Source organism: Sceloporus undulatus, chromosome 3 (genome assembly GCF_019175285.1).
Source record: "Sceloporus undulatus isolate JIND9_A2432 ecotype Alabama chromosome 3, SceUnd_v1.1, whole genome shotgun sequence".
In the NCBI taxonomy this organism is placed as follows: domain Eukaryota; kingdom Metazoa; phylum Chordata; class Lepidosauria; order Squamata; family Phrynosomatidae; genus Sceloporus; species Sceloporus undulatus.
Window position 1 is genome coordinate 168,696,595 of NC_056524.1, and position 23,327 is coordinate 168,719,921.

Here is a 23,327-nt window from a genome sequence, read left to right on the forward strand (position 1 = left end):
GATCCCGTGATCAACCCCGGGATTGATTGATGATTGATGCTTTATGTTTTTAGCTCTGGTTTGAATTGTAATTAATGTTGTAATATTACAAGTGCTATTAACTCTGTTGTGATCCTGCCTCGATCCATTGGGAGAGGTGGGAAAATACAAATAAAAACTATTATTATTATTATTATTATTATTATTATTATATGTATGTATGTGTATATACATATATGTATATATGTATGTGTGTGTATGTATATATGTATGTGTATATACATTGGTTGTATGTGGGGATGATATATTCTGGTATTATATCTACTGTGGTGTGCATATCTAGCTTGATGTGTTGGGGGTGTTATCTATTATATTCTCGGTCTGTGTGTGTGGATCTTCCAAGTCTCCTGTCCACTTATTATCTATTTACTTCAACCATTTCTACCTGGGGTTCTTAAATTTGACTACAACAACCGATTTATGGCCACCTCATGAGAGCTTCCTTAGGCCTATCCCTACAAAAGGGGGGGGGGGAGAGAAAAGGAAGGAAGAAACCTGTTTTGCCTTCCAATCTTGTATTTATTTATTTATTTGTTTGAACCACTGCAAACCAGGAAACATCCACAAACACAAGGCACAGCCATCTTTGACACCCTCAGAGGGAGGAGGGGAGGGGTGGGTTAAAAACAACAACAACAGAGAGGGCGCGCACGAGAGAGAGCTGCAGGCGTAGAGCGTATCACGTGACGCATGATCGCCAACGCCAGCGGCGCCTCCTCCGTCCTTGCTGACTGGGCGCGAGCGAGCGCTCCGGCGCGCGTCTCTTATTTCAAAACCACTCCACCCGTCGCGCGCGCACGCTCAGTCACGTGACACAGTTTGTTGTTGTTGCTGGTACTGCTGCTGCTGCGTCGTCGGAGGTCCTTCGCAGGGCGGCTGCCTGTGTGGGCGTCGGCTAGGAGGGGAAAGGAACGGAGGGGGCGTGTCACGTGACGCGTTTAAATCTCTCTCTAACGAAGGAGGGAGAGAAGAAAGGAGAGAAGGGGCGGGGCCTGCCTTGCGTTGTCTCTCCCAGACGAAGGGAGGGAAGGAGGCGGAGCCTGTCTCTCGCTCTCTCTCTGTGAGAGAAAGAAAAGGGGGGGCTGTCTCGCCCTCTCTCTGTCGAAGGGGGCGTGGCCTATCTCTGTCTAACGAAGGAGGGAGGGGAAAGGGGCGGGGCCTGGCTGCGCTGTCTGGGTCAAGCGAAGGAGAAGGCGAGGGCGAGGGAGGGAGCGGTTGCTCCTTCTCCAAGATGGCGGACGAGGAGGCGCCACTCCTCCACTCCTCCCGCGGCGCCGCTCCGTCCTCAGCGGAGAGCCCTGAGCCGGCCTCGAAGCGGCAGCGGCGGGACTCTTCTGACAGCGCCGGGCCGGGGCGCGAGGGAGAGGCGCTCCTCCTTCTCCTCCGGGGGGAAGAGGAGGAGGAGGCCCTGAGGGCGGCGGAGGGGGAGGCCTCGGTGGCCAGCGAGGGAAGCGGAGGAGGAGGAGGCGGGGGATGGAGCTGCCCCGAGAGCGGGCTCAGGCGGCGGGGCCTGCTCCGGGAGGAGACCACGGCGACGGCGACGGCGGCGACGCAGCAGCAGCAGCAGCAGCAGCACCAAGCGCCTCCTCCTCCTCCTCCTGCTGTGTGGCTGAGGGGAGGGGAAGGGGCGGGGGCGGCGCCGGCACCGGAGGACGCCATTGGCTGCGGGACGGCGCAGTCTTCGAACCAGGGCGCCCAGGTCCCGCAGGACGGTGAGCAGCAGCAGGAGGAGGAGGAGGAAGGGACCCTGGCTATGATTATTGGTCATTGATATTTAGTTTTATAACGTCATAGAATTGGAAGAGACCGCAAGGGCCCTGATCCACTCCAACCCCTTTATTCTGCCATGCAGGAAATCCCAATCAAAGCATCCCCATTGACAGATGGCCATCCAGCCTCTGCTTAAAGACCTCCAAGGAAGGAGATTCCACTACACTCTGGGGGAGTGTTTTCCACTGTCGGACAGCCCTTTCTGTCAGGAAGTTCCTCCTAATGTTGAGGTGGAATCTCTTTTGCTGTAGCTTGCATCCATTGCTCCAGGTCCTAGTCTCTGGAGCAGCAGAAAACAAGCTTGCTCCCTCCTCAATATGACATCCCTTCAAATATTTATTGCACACTGTAAGCCACTGAGGGAGTGCTCAGGTGCGCTGATGAGCACTATGAAAATGCACACTCGTTCTTTCATGTTTGTGGCATCCACTTTTGCAGATGTCATTATTCATGGGTTTCGTTAATACGTCCTCTCTAGTAATATCTAGGTCCTCCAGCTATATGGGGTGTTGTGGATTACTTTCTCTAAGAGAGACCCAGGAGTCATGTTTCAAAAAGGACCTGAACAGAGAGGCCAAAATAAAGCTGCTTTGGGTCACTGTGGAGGTATGCTGTTTAAATGACACACGCATCTTAAGAGGCAAGAAGCTGCACTCAAGTCCTTAGGACTGGAGCGTGGCTTTGGCGCAGCTCCTGGACTCTTAGGACACATGCAGCATTTAAACAGCATACCTCCAAAGTGACCCAGAGCAGCTTTATTTTGGCCACTCTGTTCAGGCCCTTAGTTTTTATCTGAGAGTGTGTCAAAACAATGAAGGGTTGGCCTCAACCAGAACCAGAACACTACAGCAAACAGAAAGATCTGGATGTTGTTCACTTGAATGCCAGAAAATTACTGTTTCTGCATTATTTGAATGTTTTAGATGTTAAAAGTTTTCTTATGTATTACTTTGAGATTACCTTTTCATAGATCTTTACCTGAGAGAGAACACCTCTCTAGGAACCTCTAAGTCCTCCAGTGCAACTCAGACATTGACCATAAAGTTGCGTTGGAGGAGCTACAAATGCCTAGCGGAGTCTTCTGTCTAGGAATCTATAGGTCCTTCAGGGCAACTTTTGGTTGAAGTTAAGCACAGAGTTGCGCTGAAGGCCTTAGATATTCCTAGAGAGAACGTATCAGTAAAATCCGTGAATAACCAAAGCCGCAAGTGTCAAAGCCACAAAAGTAGAGGGATGAGTGTAATCCATTTGACGCTGCTTTGACTGCTCACAACACCATGGAAATCTGGGAATGGCAGTTTCCTGAGACGTTTAGCCTTCTCTGTCAGAGAGAGCGCAGACACTCAGACAGACTCCAAATCCCAGGATTCCATAGCAGTGCAACTAAAAAGGTGTCAAACCGGATTACTTCTACACTTTCAATATGATTACAATTACCATCATCAAGTTTAACGTTGGAAAATGTAACGTTCCGGTTGGAAAATACGGTTATCTTTGCTTGCCTGGGGGAGGAATAATACAGCAGACAGGCAGCCCTTGAGCAGGGAAAGAAGTGGCAGCCAGTAGCCTCAAGGAAAGTGTGCTTTTTATTGCGTATGTTGTTTTGTCCTCCAGCCCTTCTTTCTTCTCTCAGTAGTTTAATTTCTAAAAGCTCTGAGGGAAGTTGTGCCTTGCAATGTCCGCCTTTCCTTTGCAGCGTTCCCCAGCCTCCTGTCACTCTGGGAGCAAGGCAAGGAAAATGAAGGGAGAAGGTTGAGGCTGTAGTCTAAAGTAAGCCCTACTTGGCTATAAGGGTCCTGAATGGCATATGAAGTTCAGAACCACAAGTTAAGATCCTTTTAGAAACTTGAGATGCATCCGCCCTGCAGAAATTATCCAGTTTGATACCACTTTAGCTACCATGGCTCAGTGCTATGGGATCCTGGGAATTGTACTTTGTTGTGGCACCAGAGCAATCTTGACAGAGAAGGGTAAATGTCTCACCAAACTACAGTTCCCAGAATTCCATAGCATTGAGCCAGGGCAGTTAAAGCGGTCTCAAACCGGATTATTTCTGCAGTACAGATGCAGTCAGTGTGAAATGGAAAATGTTCATACTTCAACTAAGGGGGAGAAAGCAAAACCTCCAAATTGTGTACTTTTCATCATACATATTACCTCAGTATCACCAGCAGTCTATGTGTGTAGTTTTTAATTCAAGCAATAGGATCATCCAGGCCAACCCTCTGCTCCACCTGCAGAAATTCTCTCTTCCATATAACTGTTGGAAAACATGGCCATGAAAGCAATTTTGGTGAAAAGCAGATTTATGTTTGCATGAACATATAATTATGTAAATTATAGTAAATAGTCCTGTGAAATATAGCTTACTATAAATGTGATGGTGTTACTTCTGTGTTCTAACTCTTTCCTTCTTTTCTATGTTGTTTTACAGATAATATATTTTTTAGTGATGAAATCATTGCAAATGGTTTCCATTCCTGTGACAGTGATGAAGATGATAGAGCCTCTCATGCAAGCTCGAGTGACTGGACCCCAAGACCTCGTATAGGTACACATTTAGATGCCGGTCTCTGAAAACATAATCATATTACAGGTGTCAAGAGATGACTTGATTAGGAAAATAAAAGTAAGAACAGGTGTGTGTGTGTGTTGGCAGTCTTAAAAGATTATTATCTTTTGAGACTGCCAGCACACACACAGACCAGTTCTTATTTTTATTTTCCTAATCAAGTCATCTCTTGACACCTGTACTATTATCTTTTATTTACATAATTATGGCACTGTGAGCTATTTGTTATCTGTGTAGTTTTGCTTGACACTTGGCATGGCAGGTAAGCAGCACTTCTAGGGCTCATTCCCACTTATGTTTAAAGCAGTTTGGGATTCGCCTTCATTCTGTGTTGGTAAATCGATTCCAAAAGGTCTGTCGTTCCCACTATGAAAGCGGATCTTTTCATTATCCCACTAGTTTCCACCACTTCAAAATGCATGTCGATCATCTGTGTGTTATCAGTGACGTAAGCGGCAACCTGCCTTGGGAATAGATAGATAGATAGATGATTCTATTCATTGGTTTTGCAACTACTTGCCTCACTGATTGCATGTAGCTGCAAAATCAATGAATCGAATCTTCTATCAATTTTTTTGTTAAATCATGTGCCCGTAGGACACACTACAAGCACAAAGGCAGCGCTGTGAGGGAGGAATGGTGGATCTACCAAAAACATGAGGAGGGATGATAAACACCTCTCTGCCATTAGTCCCTTCCTTCCAGAATGATGCAATTCAGATCTGTCATTCCCACTTGTTGAACATAATCTGGAATCAATTCTTCCCCCCTCCAAAAAAAAAACTGTTCGAAAACTACTGTCTGGAAAAATGGGGTTTTTTGTTTCTGTCTGCCTCACTTTTTCACGACAGAAATTGATCAAAGTAGGATCGAAACCAGTTTCAAATGGGAACGATGGTCATATAAACCAGTCAGCAATTCATTTTAAATTATAGTGGGAACGAGCCCACAAATGCCTTTTTTCTTTGGCACTTTAAATACAAGATTTGTAGCTGTGGGAAGAAATTGCATGTAATTTCATTATTTTTTAATTGATTGATTTTGATTTTTTAAATTTTTTTTACTGTAACCAAGGTTGTAGTTTAAAGAAGAAAAACAATATCAGACAAGAGAGGCTTCTTCATCTTTTTCCTGTGTTGGTTTGCTGCTTAAAATACAATCCAACTGCTTTTACCCTCACAAGGGAGCAAAGGGAAGCAAAGATTCCTTGCTTTCCTTTCAGGTGACATCAAGGTAACATCCAGAGGAGAGGCTGCCAGCTCCCGAAAGGCACCCTGTCTTTTGTATAATGCTGATATTTAACCACACTCTAGTGAATTATTTAATCAAAAGGCTTTCTTACTGTAAAAGTACTTCATGGCAAAGATTGACACTAAGAAATGCTGCCTCCTCCCAAAATAAATAGTGGGCCATCCTGCCAATGCAACACATTTTTGTTGTTGTTATTGCACAACAGTTGTAAGCCAACATGGTGTACTGAATGCTCCTCCATTTTGCTCAAGAAAGACTATGAAGGTATTGCTTAAGATGGCCCCCGCCTTCTGATCTTGACCCCCATAAGATTCCTGAAAATGGATTAGGAAGTTTTGAGAGTAGCTGAAATAGAGGAGTTCATTAATTTGAGATATATGTAGGAAAAGAGAATTATTACTAATAGTTAGGTGGGAGTCCTATGTTACAGAAATGTTTACCATCTTACATTAAAAAAAACACATCCAGGTTCCTGTTAGTAAGTCTGATTTTGGTCCATCTAGCTGATTTTTTGTGTGTGTATTTGACAAGATAGTATAACTTTTATAATCTGTAAACTTAATAGCAATCTAATAATAAGTTAAGTTCTCTCAGTGATAATGTCAGTGCAGTCAATGTTACAGTGTAACCACTTTGCCTAAATTCACTTCATCTCAACTAAAATAAAGCTACTGAATCAATGGAAAATTGGTAAGTCAGGACTTAAGTTCCATTGATTCAGTGGTAGTTGGGGCTAGTAGTTGAGTCTCAACTGAAGTGTTTTTGGTTTGGTGTTTTGTTGTGCCACTTGTTTAGTAGAAATGTAACAGAGACTACAGTTCTGATCATTGTTACCGCATAATGTTCTAATTCAAGCTGAGCATACTGTGTCATCCAGTTCACAATAATTTTATTTTCTATACTAGGTCCATACACTTTTGTCCAACAACATCTCATGATAGGCACAGATCCACGTGCAATTCTGAAAGACTTGTTGCCAGAAACAATACCTCCCCCCGAACTGGATGACATGACATTATGGCAAATCGTTATTAATATTCTTTCTGAACCACCTAAAAGAAAAAAGAGGAAAGATATTAATACTCTAGAAGATGCTGTGAAACTCCTACATGAGTGCAAAAAAATAATCGTCTTAACTGGAGCTGGGGTATGTATTTGATGTTGGCTAGCATAAATGGATCAGTATTTTAATTTAATTATACTCTTGTACATTTGTTTTGGAGTGGACTGCTGCGTGGTGTCCAATGTTAGCGTTGGTGATGCTCATAGGCAAAACTTTATCTGGTAAGTTATGACAAGTTTATAACACAAATACCACTTTTCCAAAACATGCTCAGAACAAAAAAAGATACATTTGTTGTTAGTGACTGTTAGTGATGCAGCAAATGTATTAATTTAATTTGAGACCATCCTCCTTCTGTGCTGCAGTTATGAACAGCAAGTGTGAGGAACCTGTGGCCCACAAGACACTTTTGAACTACAGCTACAGTCATGCTTCAGTATTAGCCAGAATAGATGGGCTGATAAGTAATGTAGTTTAAGGGTGGGGGGGAATCCCTATGTGCTGTTGAGCACAAGTATCAAAGGATAGAGTTTAAGCACATAGGGTTTACCCATTACCAGTGCAAGACAATATTTAATTCCCTTACTCTAATACTGTGAGCCTTGCACTTCTTGAGAGATCCAATTGCTGTTGATTCCATATCTCTCAAGTACTACACAACCAATTCAAAGTAGGTAGAAGATAAAGAAAACAGGGTGTGCACAGCCCCATTTTACTATCACTGTCCCTAAAGTGTGGTTAAAATTTTTAATCATTGTTAAGAAGCAAGTGAGCAGAATTTGGCAGCAAAACAACTTACATTATATAGGAAGTTGCTTTAGTAGATAAAATTTAATTGCAGAGTACAAACAGAGAAATGCACTTCAACTACGACTACCCTTATAAATGAAGCAGACTATTTCATTTTTATGGAATACCTAAGAAATAACTAAAGAAAAGTATTATGTGGTTGAACTATGATTCTACATTTCTCTAGCCTGCATACAAATTGTATTGGATTTTCCCGAGTTGTCTTGCTACAGTTACAATCAGAATAGCTTCACATATAGCCTTTTTCGCATACTGAGTAACGGATAGTTGCAAAAATGTAACACCATATGGGGTTGATAGTAGCAATCCAGCTAGAGGTTGTGACTAAACATTCAATCTTGCTGTACTGTATATTGTTTTGATATAGTTATTTTATAGCAGCGGCTTAAATAACATCAGAATACACACATGGTATTTATGATATGTATATGTAATCCATTTCAGGTATCTGTTTCTTGTGGAATTCCTGACTTCCGATCAAGAGATGGCATTTATGCCCGCCTTGCAGTAGATTTCCCAGATCTTCCTGATCCTCAAGCAATGTTTGACATTGAATACTTCAGAAAAGATCCAAGGCCATTTTTTAAATTTGCAAAGGTTATGATTATTTTTTGCTTCTCTTATTCGGGGAACAGGCATGTGTAAACTGTCAGAAAACTATTTATCTCAAGCAAAGTTTGTTCTCTCATATCCTGATCATGGCTAGCAAATTGGTGCTCAGAAAATCCCCCCTCTCTTTGGTTAATACTCCACTGTAATATCACAAGCAACAATGTTATGCTTGCATATTGTAAATGTTCATATTGAAACAAGATTACATTTTTATTTGCAAGCCAGCATGGCATAGTAGTTTAACTATGACTCTGGACACCAGGATTTGATTCCCAGATCAGCCATGAAATCCTCTAGGTGACCTTGGACAAGTCACACCCTCAGCCTCAGGGGATGGGGATGGCAAACTTCCTCTGAACAACTCTTGCCATATAAACCCCATGATAGAAGTATTATTCTTGCTTCCTCTTATTACAGACCTGCACAACTTGGCTGTAGGTAGGGGCCAAAATTAAAATGGGCTAAACTTCTTAGGGTTGCAGATAGGTTTTAATAATACTACTAATAATAATAATTAGAATTAGAATTAGAATTAATTAATAAATATTAATTCCATCCTCAACCTCCTCTGCCCAGCCCTCTCCTCAGGAGAAAGCCAAGTGGCAGAGTAGCCTTGTCTGTCCTTCTCCTTTGCCCAAACCTCTCCTTGGGAGAAGCCCAAGCGATAGAGGAGCCTTGAGGGGGTGAATGTTTGCCCCTGTTCCTCCTCCACTCCCTGGTCTTCTCAGGAGAAAGCCAGGTGGAGAAGCAGCCTTGTAGGGTGAGTGTTTGCTTTTCTTTCTCCTCCACCCATCCTTCTCCTTAGGAGAAAGCCAAGCAGCAGAGGAACCTTGCAGAGCAGTGTTCACCCATCTTCCACCACCACCCAGCCTTCTTAGAAGAAAGTGGGGTAGTGGAAGAGCCTTGCAGGGCAAGCATTTTCCTGTCCTCCTCCTGCTGCTCTGCCTATCCTTCTCAGTAGAAAGCTGGGCAGTGGAGGACCCTTGAAGTTGTTACACATCTTTGTATGCCGACTGAAATCTTTTGGCGGGTCACATACAGGCCCTGGGCCATATGTTGGGCAGGTCTGTCTTATTAGTACTTCTACTTATTTAAGTTGCACCATGTAATTCAGAAATGGGAAATGTGATCCTCTAGATATTGTTGCAAATCCTACCATACCTTACCATTGGCTATATTGGCCAGGGGCAATAGGAGTTGTAATCCAATAGCATCCACCGGGAAGGGGTTTCACAGGGTTGTATCTATTTATATTACTAGCTTATCATAGCAATATTTTATCAAAGGCAAAGTTTTAACACAAATTGAAATGACTTTTAACATATCTGTACTTCTGAGGCACAATGAAACAGAACAGTCCTGTGCATGTCTACTCAGAAGGAAGACCTGCTGGTCTGTGTGTGGGAAACCAAGGTGTAATCAATGGCAGAGGCCAAGGATCACCATTTGGCTATAGTTAAGGAGCCTGGTGAGAAAAAAAAATCAGTGTTCACCCTCTCAGGCCACCTGAGATAGAGTATGGTAAACAATCCTTTTTCCCAGGTGAATAAATAGAGCTGAATGGTGTCCTAGAGGATCCTGGCCACTGATTTGTGGTACTGATGCATTCCAGTGCTGTCCAGCTGTTTGTACAGTTGAAGCTTGTACGGATGCAGTCCCCACCTTGATCCTAGGTGACTTTAATATCCACTTTGACAATTCCAATAATCCTATAACGTCTCGCTTTAGCTCTCTCTCAGCTTCTTTTGGCCTTCAACCACTTTCCAACTCTTCAACTCATTCTCTCGGTCACTGTCTTGACCTATTCTTGCTGCAAAGTGTGTCATTTCTGACTACCTGGCATTTGACTTTCCACTATCTGATCATTATTTAATTTCTTTTACTTATACTTCACCTCCTTGTCATACTGTTCCAACACTATTTTCACAATCTTCAGTCTGTTAATTCTGACCATCTCACTCAGACTTTAACTCCATTCTTTCTTCAGCTTTGCCCCTGTCTCTGTACACACATCTTCCTCTTTGACTAGGCCTCAGCCCTGGCTTATCTTCCTTGTTAGGTTTCTCCAGTCCTGCTTTCAAGCGGCCGAACACCTTTGGAAAAGGTCCATGGAGTAGATTGATTTTATTCATTACAAATTTGTTCTTTCTTCCTTTTCACGCACCCTATCCATGGCAAAACAGAATTATTACAAATCATTGATCTGCGCCAATGAGAGGTGCCCTCATCGTTTGTTCTCCACCTTCAACATTTTGCTTGAACCTTCCTCTCCTCCTGTCTCTTCATCATTCTCTCCTAACGATTTTGCTATTTCATCTCAAAGATTACCACTATTTGCCCTGATATAGTCGCTCTCGATTCTTCTACTCCTAATCTTCTATCCCTCTCGCCTAAAAAATGTTCTGTGTTTCCTCCTGTTTCTTTGGATGAACTCTCTACACTGCTGAACTCTTCCAAACCTGCAACTTGCTCTCTTGATTCAATTCCTACTTGCCTTCTAATTTCTATAGCTCCCTCTTTTCTGCTCTTGCTTCTCTATATTTTAAATCTCTTTCTCTCTCTACGAGTTCTTTCCCTTAGGTCTTTAAACATGCTTTAGTTTCTCCTATTCTGAAAAAACCTACTCTTGACCCCTCTTCTTTGTCTAGCTGTCGTCCGATTTCTCTTCTTCCTTTTCTTTTTAAGGTTTTGGAATGGGTCATTTATTCTCACTGTCTTGAGTTTCTTGAATCCAACTCTAATCTTGATCCCTTTCAGTCCAGTTTCCGTCCACAGTATTCTACGGAGACAGCTTTCACTAAGATCTCGGATAATCTTTTACAGGCCAAGGCTAATTACCTCTATTCTGTTCTCATTCTTCTTGATTTGTCTGCGGTCCTTGACACCATTGATCACGGTCTTCTAGTTGACATACTTTCTGACCTTGGGTTCTCGGACTCTGTTCTTGACTGGTTTAGATCTTATTTATCAGATAGATCTTTTCCAGTGGTTGCAGGTGGTCAGACTTCGTCCTCTGTTCCCTTATCTGTTGGAGTTCACAGGGCTCTGTTTTGGGTCCCCTTTTGTTTTCTCTCTACATATTGTCCCTAGGAAAACTTATCAGCTCTTTTGGTTTTTCCTATCATCTGTACGCCGATGACACTCAGCTGTATCTTTCCATTCCTGACCTTTCTCCGAGTGTTGAACAGCAAGTTTCATCTTGTCTTACAGCTGTCTGTCAGTGGATGCCCCATCGGCGTTTGAAGCTCAACATGTCCAAGACGGAGGTTCTTGTCTTTCCACCTAAGCCCTCCCTCCAATACTCCTTTCCTGTTTCTATTGACAATATCTCTATTCAAACAGTCCTGGAAGCCTGCAGTCTTGGTTTCATTTTTGATTCTTCTCTGTCATGTATCCACCAGATCCAGGCCACAGCGAAGGCCTGTAGATTCTTTCTCTACAATATTGCTAAAATCCATCCATTTCTTTCGGCCTCTACTGCCAAGATTTTGGTCCACGCTCTGGTAGTCTCATGACTAGACTATTGTAACCTCCTTCTGGCAGGGCTTCCTCTTTCTCACCTCCATCCTTTAATTTCTGTCCAGCATTCAGCTGCACGCATTATTACATCCTCCCATTGCTCCAACAATATCTCCTTTATTATCATCTCTTCACTGGCTCTCCTTCCCCTTCCATATTCAGTATAAGCTTCTGTTGCTGACTTTTAAAGCCGTCCATGGGCTGGCCCCTCCTTATTTATCAGACCTTCTTTCTCCTCACCTTCCCGTTAAGGCCCTCCATTCTGGTAGTCAAGGTCTGCTGCCTCATCCCAGGATTTTCTTTGCCTCATCCCAGATTCATCCCTTCTCACTTGCTGCCCCTCATTCCTGGAACCTCCTTCCCCCACAGACACTTCTTTAACTAGTTTAAAAACTGAGTTGAAGACCATCCTGTTCAGAGAAGCTTTCCCAAGCATTGCGTGACTATTATTTGCTATTTGATGTTTTTAATTTGTTGCCTGTTTTATTGAACCCTTTCCTGTATTGTTATGTATTATTTATATGTATTATACTATTATTTCTTAGATTGTACGCCATGGGCAGGTTTACTCTTACCTATTTTATTGCTTGTATGTACAGCACTGTGCAAATCTACAGCGCCATACAAATAAAGCATAATAATAATAATAAATAATAATAAGCCCAGAGGCACAGTTAAAGCTTTGCAGAACAATGATGGTGAAGAATTAACACTCCAGTAGATCTTGAACATATCTTGATCTTGAATTTTCAAAATGTTGTTTATATAAATGTATTTGTTTAATTCTACAGGAAATATATCCTGGACAGTTTCAACCGTCTCTCTGTCATAAATTTATAGCTTTGATGGATAAAGAAAGAAAATTACTACGCAATTATACTCAGAACATAGATACTCTGGAACAAGTTGCAGGAATTCAAAGGATAATTCAGTGTCATGGTCAGTCAAGCTTGAATTCTCTTTTACCCTAAATGTAGGAGTTAGGTTGGTGTCATAATGTTGGGTATGCTGAATCTTGCTGAATTTTATGACTTCCATAACTTAATTTTTAAAGAATCAGAAGGCTACCCAGTGATAAGCAAACTTTCCAGATATGCAATAAAACAACAAGTGAGTGGGTAATTGGAAAACCAGAACATCTTTAATGGGATGCAGGAAGCAGGAGGGATATGCATTGCCTTGTTTGACTTTGTAACAGCTTATATTTTCCTGGCTCTGGATATTAGCCAAGTGGTTCATCGCTGGACTATTGAGATTCAGAGTCTGCAAGTCATAAACATAAAGTGAATTTTAGTAGCTTGCCTTTCCATAATTTCTTTCCTCATGTCCCTCAGTTTAAAACTTCCTCTTTAATGTAGCTTGACCCTTGTATAACTGCATATTAATTGACTCCCATAAAGTATATTCTGCTTAAAAGTTAGTCCTGGTGACTTGTCAGACTAAACCAGCTTAGGAGTGCAGCTTTGCAAGTGAAATTGTGATATTGAGATAAGGTACAAGGAAACATTCATAATATTCCATCTTCCCCTTTATCTCTTTGTATGGGCTTCATATTAAGAAACTAATGTGGCAGATAGTGGCATTTGAATACAGAGATAAATTATAAAAGAAAATTGCTGAACAAGATTGAATAATACTGAATTTTATCATGCAATCGTGCAATCATGTTGGGAGGTCAAGCTATCTACAGTTTTACATACATTCTGACCAAAATAACTTGTGACTTGAGTCAGTATTTAAATTTAGGTAGCATTTGAAGTATCCTCTAACTTCTTCATATGCAAATACTTATATTGTGGTATTTGTCTTTCAGGTTCCTTTGCAACAGCTTCGTGCCTCATCTGTAAATACAAAGTTGATTGTGAAGTTGTTCGGGGAGATATTTTTAATCAGGTAAAAATGCTAACTTTTTATGTTGGAGATGAAAAAAATGTGCTTTAAAATTTCAGTCAGGTACATTTAGACAGATGGATGAAGTATGTTCAGCTCAACTGACTTCTAAATGAATATGTTTATGATTGCATTGTTAATTTTTAAAAATCTTTATACAGCATTTAAAGTTTGTCAAATGATTGTTGGGTAACACTTTTCCTATTACTTCTCAGGTATCTAGAAAGGTTATCTTCTGTGGTCTTTGGTGTTATGCATTAGGTCAGCAACGTATAGCTTGTGATTGCCTCCAGATTATCCAACACTAGTTGTGGATTCCAGAACTAATGCATTTATTAAATACATATCCCAGTATTCCTTTCATGAGACTCAAGATAAGAATTTAAGCTGAATTCAGATAGCAGAACTGTGAAATAATGCTATTATAACACATCTGTTTTTTGGACTCTGAAACTGAAAAATTGTATAGAGTGGATTCAGAGTAAAGCAGTGATAATGACCACAAGCGTAGGAAACAAGTACCACGAGAAAACCTGGAAGGAATTGGTTATGATTAGCCCAGAGAAGACTGGGAAAGGGGTGGTGGTGGAAAGAAACATAATAGTATTTTTCAGATATCCAAAGGATTGTCCCACAGAGGAGCGATTCTAGAGGGCTGCAATAAAGCTAATGGTTTTAAGTTATTGGAAGATAGACCTTGTTTGAATGTTAGGGTATATTCTGAATTTATTTAACAGTGGAACCAATTTCTTAGAGGTGGGAAATTTTTTCCTTGTTGGAGGTCTTCAGGCAGAAGGTACCTAGCCTTCTGATGGGCATGTTTTTGCTCTGGATTTCCTGCATCATATGTGTGTTAGAGTAGGTGGCCACAAATTCTGTGGCTAATTCATTTCTTTTTACACAACCTATGTTGTGCTTAAAGTGCCTATGGAACTGAGTGGATGTGCTGGGGTGACATTTTCACAAAGCTTGCATCAGTATGTGATCATAGCTGCCAGAAAGGTTTCAGTTTCCCTTCTTTGTGGGAAAGGGAAGTTTCTGGCATGGCTAGGGTAGAAATTCAGGAGCTCTATGAGAGAAACAGCTTTGTGGGAGTAATATGAAGGCTAGGACAGGGTCCCATGACATAAAGAATAAAGGAGACGAGTCCAGAGATAAAAATGGCTGAAAGAAATGTGCATAGTAAATAATGGGCTGAGAAGCAGGAGAAAATGGGTAGTGAAGAAAGAGAAAGGAGGAAATGAGATAGCATTGTAAATATAAACATAAAGGCTGCACTTTTTAAATAGCTGGCTTATGGGGTAGTAGCTACTATTGAGGAGGGGAATTCACCTGCTATACAGGGAATGCAGACTATTAAAATGGTACTGAACAGATCTGTGGACAAGGAATAAAGTAATCTATTGCTGCCTCTGCCAGTTCGTTGCATTTTAATTCTGGTTATAGTCATCCTTCTTCCAGAAGTAACAAAACCAAATAGGCCAGCAGAGTTGAGAGCAATCATTCCTTCAACCACCAGTCTACTCCTCAAACCTGGATTCCAGATAATTTATTAAATACAAGGCTGAAGTAAGGAGTGAAGGGAGGCCTGGAAGGAACATTCTGAGAATCCAAGATTGAGCACATTCAGAAAACAAAGAATCCTGTACAAAGCTGATACCAATATGTAGCTATGGCTGCACTTCTTTCTGTTGAAAGAAGTTAACATTTTTGTTAAGAAAGCTATCAGCATGATATGAAGAATTGGGTAGTAGTTGTGTAGAAAAATGTAAATTATAATTTTTCACATTTAAACATTTGTTCAAATTATTTAAAGGGTTAGAACTTTATATTGGATAAAATGCGTAACTGTACATTTTATCTGTGTTGAACTGTGTGCTGAAGATGAAATTGCATGTCTACTGCATGTGGCAACAACTGAAATTTTATCTGGAAATCTTACTCCTAGTATGCATCTAATGTATTTATAGAAATAATGTATAATTATAATTTATCTGATGTAACTAATGGTCAGACAGGAAAGCTCCTGTATCCATCTTATTTTTTTGTTTCTATAAAACTGACACCAAAAATAATACATCACTTCTATCTAGGTTGTCCCTAGATGTCCCAGATGTCCACCTGATGAACCACTTGCCATCATGAAGCCAGAAATAGTGTTCTTTGGTGAAAATCTCCCTGAGCAATTTCACAGGGCCATGAAATATGACAAAGATGAGGTCGACCTTCTTATTGTTATTGGGTCTTCGCTAAAAGTAAGACCAGTAGCATTAATTCCAAGTAAGTGCAGATTGCTCATATTTGGGATAAAAAGGGGAAGAGTCCTTGTTTCAGACTAAAATCTATAAGCAAATTCTTTAGAAATAACATGCTATGTAGTTTTCAGAATGGTTCTCAGTCTAGAAGCATTAGAGAAGCAATGAATGTAGATATGAATGTGTCTAGTGTGCTCTAAATAGATGGTAATAATGCAGAAATCAAAATTTAAGACCACTTTAGTCCATTGAGTTACAAGTAGTACTTAAAATAGATTGTGAGGTTTATTAATGGTAGTAGACATTCAATGCAGTGTTTGTTACTTATTCTGATATTTTTTTTTCTTAAATACATAGGTTCCATTCCACATGAAGTGCCTCAAATTCTAATTAATAGGGAACCATTGCCTCACCTACACTTTGATGTGGAACTTCTTGGTGACTGCGATGTTATCATCAATGAATTATGTCATAGATTAGGTGGTGAATATGCAAAACTGTGCAGCAGTTCAGTCAAACTTTCAGAAATTACAGAGAAACCTCCACGATTACAGAAGGAATCTGAAATACATTCATCTGAGTTACCACCTACCCCACTAAACATCTCTGAATATTCTAGTTCACCTGAAAGAATTGCACCACATGATTCTCAAATAGTACATTCAGAGCACTCTTCTGAATTTAAAGTAGCAGATTCTGAAGCTGCCTTGGAATCTAAAGAGAACTGTGTAGAGGAAAAGTCTCAAGTGCTACAAAACTGTTTAGAAAATACTGAAAGTCTTCCTGACCAGTTAGAAAACCCAGAGCATGTGAAGGAACATGAATCTAGACAAGGTGAAAACAAAGAAAGAAGTGAAATAACATCTGTTGAAACACTGAAAAAGTGCTGGGTTAATAGATGTGCAAAAGAACAGATAAGCAAGCGGCTTGATGGTAAGTGCTAATTTGTAATATTATTACTTCAAATTCAAGTTATTAAAATGTTTGCACATCTATCCTGAAGGCTTCCATCTGTAGTGCATATGATTTTGTTAAAACATAATGTCTTTGCAGTCCAGGGTATTAGCAAAACATATCCTTTCACTTCAATAAAAAGTATTGATATCTCTGTTGGGTCCATAGGTCTAGAACAAATGAAAGGATTCATCTTTATTGTACCAATGAATCACTCTAAACATTTCCAAGATTTCACATTATACATGTGCAGTGTGATAGAATGTACATACCTAATGTGATTTCCAGACAGTCTGCTTTCCAGTATGAATATTCTGTCTGTCTCTCTGTCTCTTTTCCCCCCTGCCTTTTCATGATCCGCAGAAGAGCTGCCATCAAGCTCTAAGTAAATAGGGCCTATAGACAGTATTTAGAAAGAATGGAGAAGCTTAAGTAAAGATACAGTTTTTCATACTCCTCCTTCCCCATCTCTTCTCCTACACAGCTGGAAAGAGGACTTGGGCAGAGTTTAGTTTCATTTCTAAAGAATCCCAGGTTAATGTTCCTTTTTTGAAGTAGGAATCATATAGTTCAAAATGAACTTGATTTTGCTTGTTGATAAATTTACCAGAGTTGGTTTAAACTGGAATCCCTGGTTCAACTCTTAATAATATCCCAAATAATTCTTTAAAGGTGAGACAAATTGCCATAGTCATCTTCTTGGCCATACAGGAAGAGAATGGAGGGGAGGTGGACGAACCTGACCCTTTCCTCAAATGTACTTATTCTCGTCGTAGTGTTAAACTGTGGTTTAGCATTATGTTTAATGTTTTAAAATGTGTAATAAGTTGCTGCTTTTAATCTGGCAAATGCAATCAGGGAGTTTTTTGAGCAAAGTCCTTAATATGGCATGACATGTTTTACATTTGTATTTCATCTAAAGTTGTGGATAAGGAAAATATATGCTTAAATATTGCTGTTTTTGAAGTGGTGTGTTTGACTTTATTTTTCTTATCTACATTATATTAGTGAGACTACAGTCTTATACTCAGTGTGTAGTAAGCATGACTGAAGTCATTGAGAACCTAGGTGCACGTAGGTTGTAAGAGTAGGTGGGCTTCATACTTGTGGGAGTTAAACTGTTTTTTGTTACAAGCTTGAGATTCTAACAACTGGAACCAAATACAAAATAGTGGTGGGTGGGAGAAGTAACATCCTAGAGCTAAGAAACGGGGATACATTTGGGTAGATGCTAAGCCCAATAATTTGTTTTAGTTTCAGAACAGAATTCACTATCTTGTCATACAAAAGCTGTTCTTGGTTTTCTCACTGAGCTTTGTTCCATGTCTCCCATTCAAATTTGAGGAGGGGGCTAGTAGGAGGGAGAAAAGAGCTGGTATAATTGCTGTTAGACATTTGGTTATGAACTACTGCAGACCACCCAACAGATCTATTAATATGCCTACACCTGATGTATTGGACTACTTTGTCAAGCACTCTATATGTATCTATTTGAAAGCAACTCAAAAGGTTGTCAGAGCAGCTCACATAAATTCAAGAGAATCCCTACCAGCAGGTTTACAGTCTAAAAGATGTAAGATTTAAGACTAAATAGTAGCTCTTAAAATGATAACCTCAAATTGAATCAGTTCCAGGAGGGGACCCTAGTGGAACTAGGGTGGGGTACAGACTGCCCAAAAAGGGCGGTCTGCCCGTGCCTTGTTTTGCTGCGTGAAGAAGCTGCAGCAGACAAACCGCACAGTTTCATCGCACCGCAAAAAGAACCCACAAAAAGCAGCTTCTTTTCACAATGATGTTGCGACATGCGGACGTTAAGTGTCAGTTGCACCAAAATAGTGGCGCCCATCTGTACAGGGCGCTGCCATTTTTACACCCTCGTCACGTACGACGGGCACCTGGAAGCACTGCCCCTCGCACATGACGATGGCGCCTCATTGCGCCCATCTGTCCCAGGCCTTGGTTTGCTTCTTATCTCTCTCCATTACAGTTTGATAGGATAGAGAACATGAGCCTCAGGAATGTGTATGCCAGTTTTGCTCCATATTTAAGAAATTAATAGTTTCCCTGATGGAGACCATCTCAACAAACTAAGCTTTGCTCATACTGGAAACAGATGCTGCTTGTGGTACACTGCTGATTAATCCAGGAATGATTTTAAGGATCACCTGAACTAACATCAGGTCTGTGTCCCTTAAGGCTTCAATTTACCACTAATACGTTAACTACTTCAGAACAGTTCATTGTTGCAAGAAGAATTAAAAAAAAGAAATTTGGAAAATGATCAATATTTCATCAGTTTCTAAGGATTGGTGTCTGTCAAAATCTTATAAAATATCTCTGGTGTTAAGGAGTTCATTCAAAGTCCTTTTCAACACATGATATCAGGTGTTCTCCACGCTATCAAATGTTTTTTGTGGTGGCATGTAGGCATTTTGCAGTGGCATGTAGAATTAACTTGTGAACCTTTGTACACAAATGATTTTCCATGTGGTGGCTGTAGTATGTCCACTATGCTTCAACTTTCTGCTTCTGTCTGATAGATATGAAGTCTGGCTATGTTTCTTCCTTTATAAATTGTATTAAAACAGAACAGTATGTTTCCCTTTTTATTTCAGAATGTATCATAGTATATAAAAATATGACTTTGAATCTAAAAACAAAGCCTACTTGGGATCATTTTGTTTGAAATGGGAGATTATGTTTTCATGTAATAAATGCAGCATGAACAGCATGTAGCAATTTCAAGAATTGAACAGACCTCCTCTTGCAATTTACATAGTCCAGCTAAATGATCATGTACTTAACTGGCTTTTAATAAGCCTTTAAACAGTAAGCTCTGAACCTACGGTTGTATTTATATGATATAGTCATTAACACAGCCTGATATTGTTCCTAATTCAGATACATCTTTTGGAGAAAAGAAGCTGTGTGGAAATAAAAGGAATAAATTGCTCTGTAGATTTTCTTTCATAATTAAGCCACAGAAATTGCAGCTATAACACTTTCAAATAATATCTGAAGATCTTAATATCTATCCATCACTTATTTAAAAGTGCAGGGATTTGTTTCTTTGGCTCAATATTAGATTGTGTACAATATATAGTGTGAGTCTTGGCAGGATAGTTGGAAAACAGGAAGGAAGAATGCCTTAACTGAGAAAGTCATAAATAGCATACAGTGTACCGCTAAAGAGATTCCATATATGTCCACAATATGGAGTATTTAAAATGTTGAGAACAATATACAAACCATGTGTCAGTACTTTGAAGGTGAGTTAGATTTACAGTGATGGACAGTGGTATATATTTTCTTATTAACTGTGATTGAGGGAGGGAGGGAGGGGAAGATGGGATTGGATGTTATAATAAATAAGTTAAAGAATACTTGTAATAAGGAAAATCTAAATAAAGAGTGTTAAAACAGGGGAATTTAAATGAAGTAATGCAATGTTATTCTGTAAAATTCCTATAGCACTCTTTGGGTAGCAGAAGGAAAAATGGGATGAGGGAAAGATAAGGGAATTAAACATACTGAAAAAAAATATCTCAATTTGAGACCACTTTAACTGCCCTGGCTCAATGCTTGGGAATTCTGGGAACTATAGTTTTGTGAGACATTTAGCCTTCTCTGTCTGAGAGCTCTGATGCCACAACACACTACAATTCCCAGGATTCCCTAGTACTGAGCCAGGGTAGTTAAAGCGGTCTCAACCTGGATTATTTCTGTAGTTTGTTATGGCTCCGTGCTATAGTAATCTCATTTTTCAATAATACTTTTCTTTTATTAATCCACTTGAGTTATCAGATAATCCCTTATAAGCATATACATACCTAAAGGAACAGAGTACAAAATACCACACTCTTAATACTGAATATGTTTTATGTAGGACCTCTTGGATTATTAACAGTGAAATAACTGCTGCTGATCAAACATGTTTCAGGTACCCAATACTTGTTTTTACCACCAAATCGCTATATTTTTCATGGTGCTGAGGTGTATTCAGACTCCGAAGATGATGTCATGTCCTCCAGCTCTTGTGGAAGTAGCAGCGATAGCGGGTCCTGTCATAGTCCAAGTTTAGACGTAGAAGATGAAAGTGAAATTGAAGAATTCTATAACGGCATCGAAGACGACGATGTTCCTGACAGAGATGAGGAGAATGGATTTGGGGAAGAAGGAACTGATGTTCAAGAAACTGTTGGTGAATCTGTTTCTGGAAATGAAGCTGTAGGATTTGATTATTCAACGGACAAACTGTAATTACTGACTGGTATCAGGAACTTTTCCACCAGCATTAGCAATTTTGGCATGTCAGATTGAATGTGTACTAAATTTAGAGCAAGGAAACCATAAGGATGTAATGTTTGTAAACACCTAGAGTAGATTTTCATGCATAGTTTTCTAACTTTTCCAATCAGATTCTATAAAGGCACACTCAACATTAATCTTTTGTTTTGAATTTTGAAGAAGGTACTAAGTATCTTTTTACTGTCACTGCATTCACTTTTATTAAGTTAATCTGTGTGATCTGTGTGTATATATACAGTATTTTTGCTTAACAAATTTCAGCCTAATTTTATTTTTGAACTGTTCAAAAAAGCCATTGGAATGTTAATATAATATAAAGGGAACAGCTAATCTAGACCAAAGAATGGTATTCTTCTCGCCTCTCTCGCTTTGTAACGTTTGGGTTTGTTTAAAGCCTGCTTATGTCTCTCCTAATTCGGTTATTGCATAATTTGCTGTTAAACACTGGTATTTCCCAAAGGTTATGGCAGCTATTTAAAAAAACTTATATTGGGCATATTTGCATGTGAGCATATGGCAAGTAAATTAAGTATCATAGTGAGTACCTGAAAATCCCCAACCATTTAGATAAATATAAAATGCTAGTTTTAAAAAAAACCTTCCTGTGGATATGTAATAGTGCCTATTGGTTTGCAAAAGTGTAGCAAGGAAATATTAAATAAGAATTTCTCAGACTTGGTTTGATTTGACTCAAAATGAATATTTAATGCAGGACGTCAGTATATGAAATATTTTATGTACAATCTTTGTCTACACTGCCAAGATGTGAATTTGTAAATGTACTGAAGGTATGTATATAATATTCAGAACAAGGAAGCAGTCTTTACCAATTACAAAAGTGTTTCTGTATTTCCAAATAACTTACACAAATGTGTAGAGCTATTCATGCTTCCAGTATAATACAGAAAACTGAGTTCAAACGTAAGTTTGGAATACATTGCGTGTGGATTTACTTCTGCTTGGATAATTTAATACCACTTGTTGGTACAGTGTTGTTGTTTTTTAAAAAAAGCATCTACTGAAATTGGTACCAACACTGCTTTAAGACTACCTTTTAAAAACAGGTCTTGCAGGTGTTTCTAACTTGCAGATGGTTTTCATCCTTTACAGTTTGTTTCCTACCTATCCATTAAGTTTCTTCATTTATTCTTTAAACCACTTTTAACTCGCCCAAAAGAGCTCTACCAGCTAGTGAACATTCATGTGCATTACTTTAATATTTATTCCATTTTAAAATTTGTATAATAGCTGTCCTTTTTAAGCAACTTAATAATCTGTTCTGTAACACAGCATAACGAAGTGTTAAGAATGGCCTTTTGTGTTCATCTTAAAAATGTTGGCATGTTTTCTCATGGCCCAGGTTCTAAATAATAGAATTTACTGGGCTACACTAAAGAATGCAATATGTTAGCTTTGCTTGCATGTCAAAATGTATTTGTGCTATAGGAAATATTTTAAATGGAAATATTTTGTTTTTAAATTATTTTTACAGTGTGGATTATTTTCTGCTTTTATATTGTATATAGTGTCTTTTATGTAACCAACTGGCAAATGTTTTGTAGAAGACTGTTTTAAAATGACCTGGCTCTCTTCCTGCAACTTTTGAAATACAAAACCAGTGTTTTATACTCGTACAGTCTGTTTCAAAGGCTATTAAATTGTCATTTATCTTTCAGTTGCTGTTAAAAATGTGTGTGCAAAGCCTCTCACTACTCTCTTGAAACTTCTTATTTTACCAATAGGTATGGAATAGAATTCAGTTTTGGGGAAGTATATTAATAGTGCTTCACCTATCACCCCAGTAGATGCAAGGTAGAAATAGGGAACGTCTGGACTGCCAATAAATAAATAACTCCCAGATATCCCAGCTCAAGTGTGACAAGTGGTAAGACAGCATAGGAATTGTAGCCTAAAGCATCTAATGAGCCAGAGGTTCTCTGCCCTATTTTATGGGTTCTTGGTAGATTTGGGGGGGGGGGGGGTATAAAATAGAGAAAATGGTGCAGGTATTTCAAATAGTAAGGACATGTACATAGCAAGGCAGAGACAGTGTGCTATCACACAGGAGTGTGCTTTGGGATCAAATGAAACCTGAATATAGTACCAAATCAAAATTGTGTGAGGCACAGAGACCATGAAGACGGATGTCTGAAGTGAAATGGGCCTTGCCTGAAGCAAACCAGATCTGAACATTTGTTAGCAATTGAGATTCAGAGGCACACAAAAGTAGGGTCTTCTCCCAAATTGACACTTTCGCTTTGAATAAGTTAAACACCAGCATGGG

At 39.7% G+C, this 23,327-nt stretch overlaps 2 protein-coding genes across 3 annotated transcripts in view; both read left to right on the forward strand.

The window, feature by feature from the left end:
* The window catches only part of TET1 (tet methylcytosine dioxygenase 1), a 646,721-nt gene that overhangs the window by 134,260 nt on the left and 489,134 nt on the right, over positions 1–23,327 (forward strand). The gene's annotated exons all lie outside the window — the stretch shown is intronic.
* On the forward strand, positions 1,202–22,732 carry SIRT1 (sirtuin 1). 2 transcript variants are annotated; one of them, XM_042459358.1, is made up of 9 exons: positions 1,202–1,751; positions 4,244–4,360; positions 6,538–6,779; positions 7,950–8,102; positions 12,428–12,575; positions 13,450–13,529; positions 15,620–15,806; positions 16,139–16,714; positions 20,622–20,750. In XM_042459358.1, exons 1-9 carry the CDS (start codon positions 1,271–1,273, stop codon positions 20,648–20,650), a joined length of 2,013 nt encoding a protein of 670 aa, XP_042315292.1. In that variant the 5' UTR covers positions 1,202–1,270; the 3' UTR covers positions 20,651–20,750. The 2 variants fall into 2 exon arrangements, with proteins under 2 accessions (XP_042315292.1, XP_042315291.1); XM_042459357.1 differs by having other exon boundaries at positions 1,203–1,751; positions 20,676–22,732.

What these genes read in the sequence shown, in the direction of transcription:
- SIRT1 (XM_042459357.1), top strand. Translation starts at nt 1,271, where the DNA reads ATGGCGGACGAGGAGGCGCCACTCCTCCACTCCTCCCGCGGCGCCGCT. An exon ending in CGCCCAGGTCCCGCAGGACG is followed by an intron (nt 1,752 to 4,243) that starts GTGAGCAGCAGC and finishes GTTGTTTTACAG; the next exon opens with ATAATATATTTTTTAGTGAT. An exon ending in GATAAGCAAGCGGCTTGATG is followed by an intron (nt 16,715 to 20,675) that starts GTAAGTGCTAAT and finishes AACATGTTTCAG; the next exon opens with GTACCCAATACTTGTTTTTA.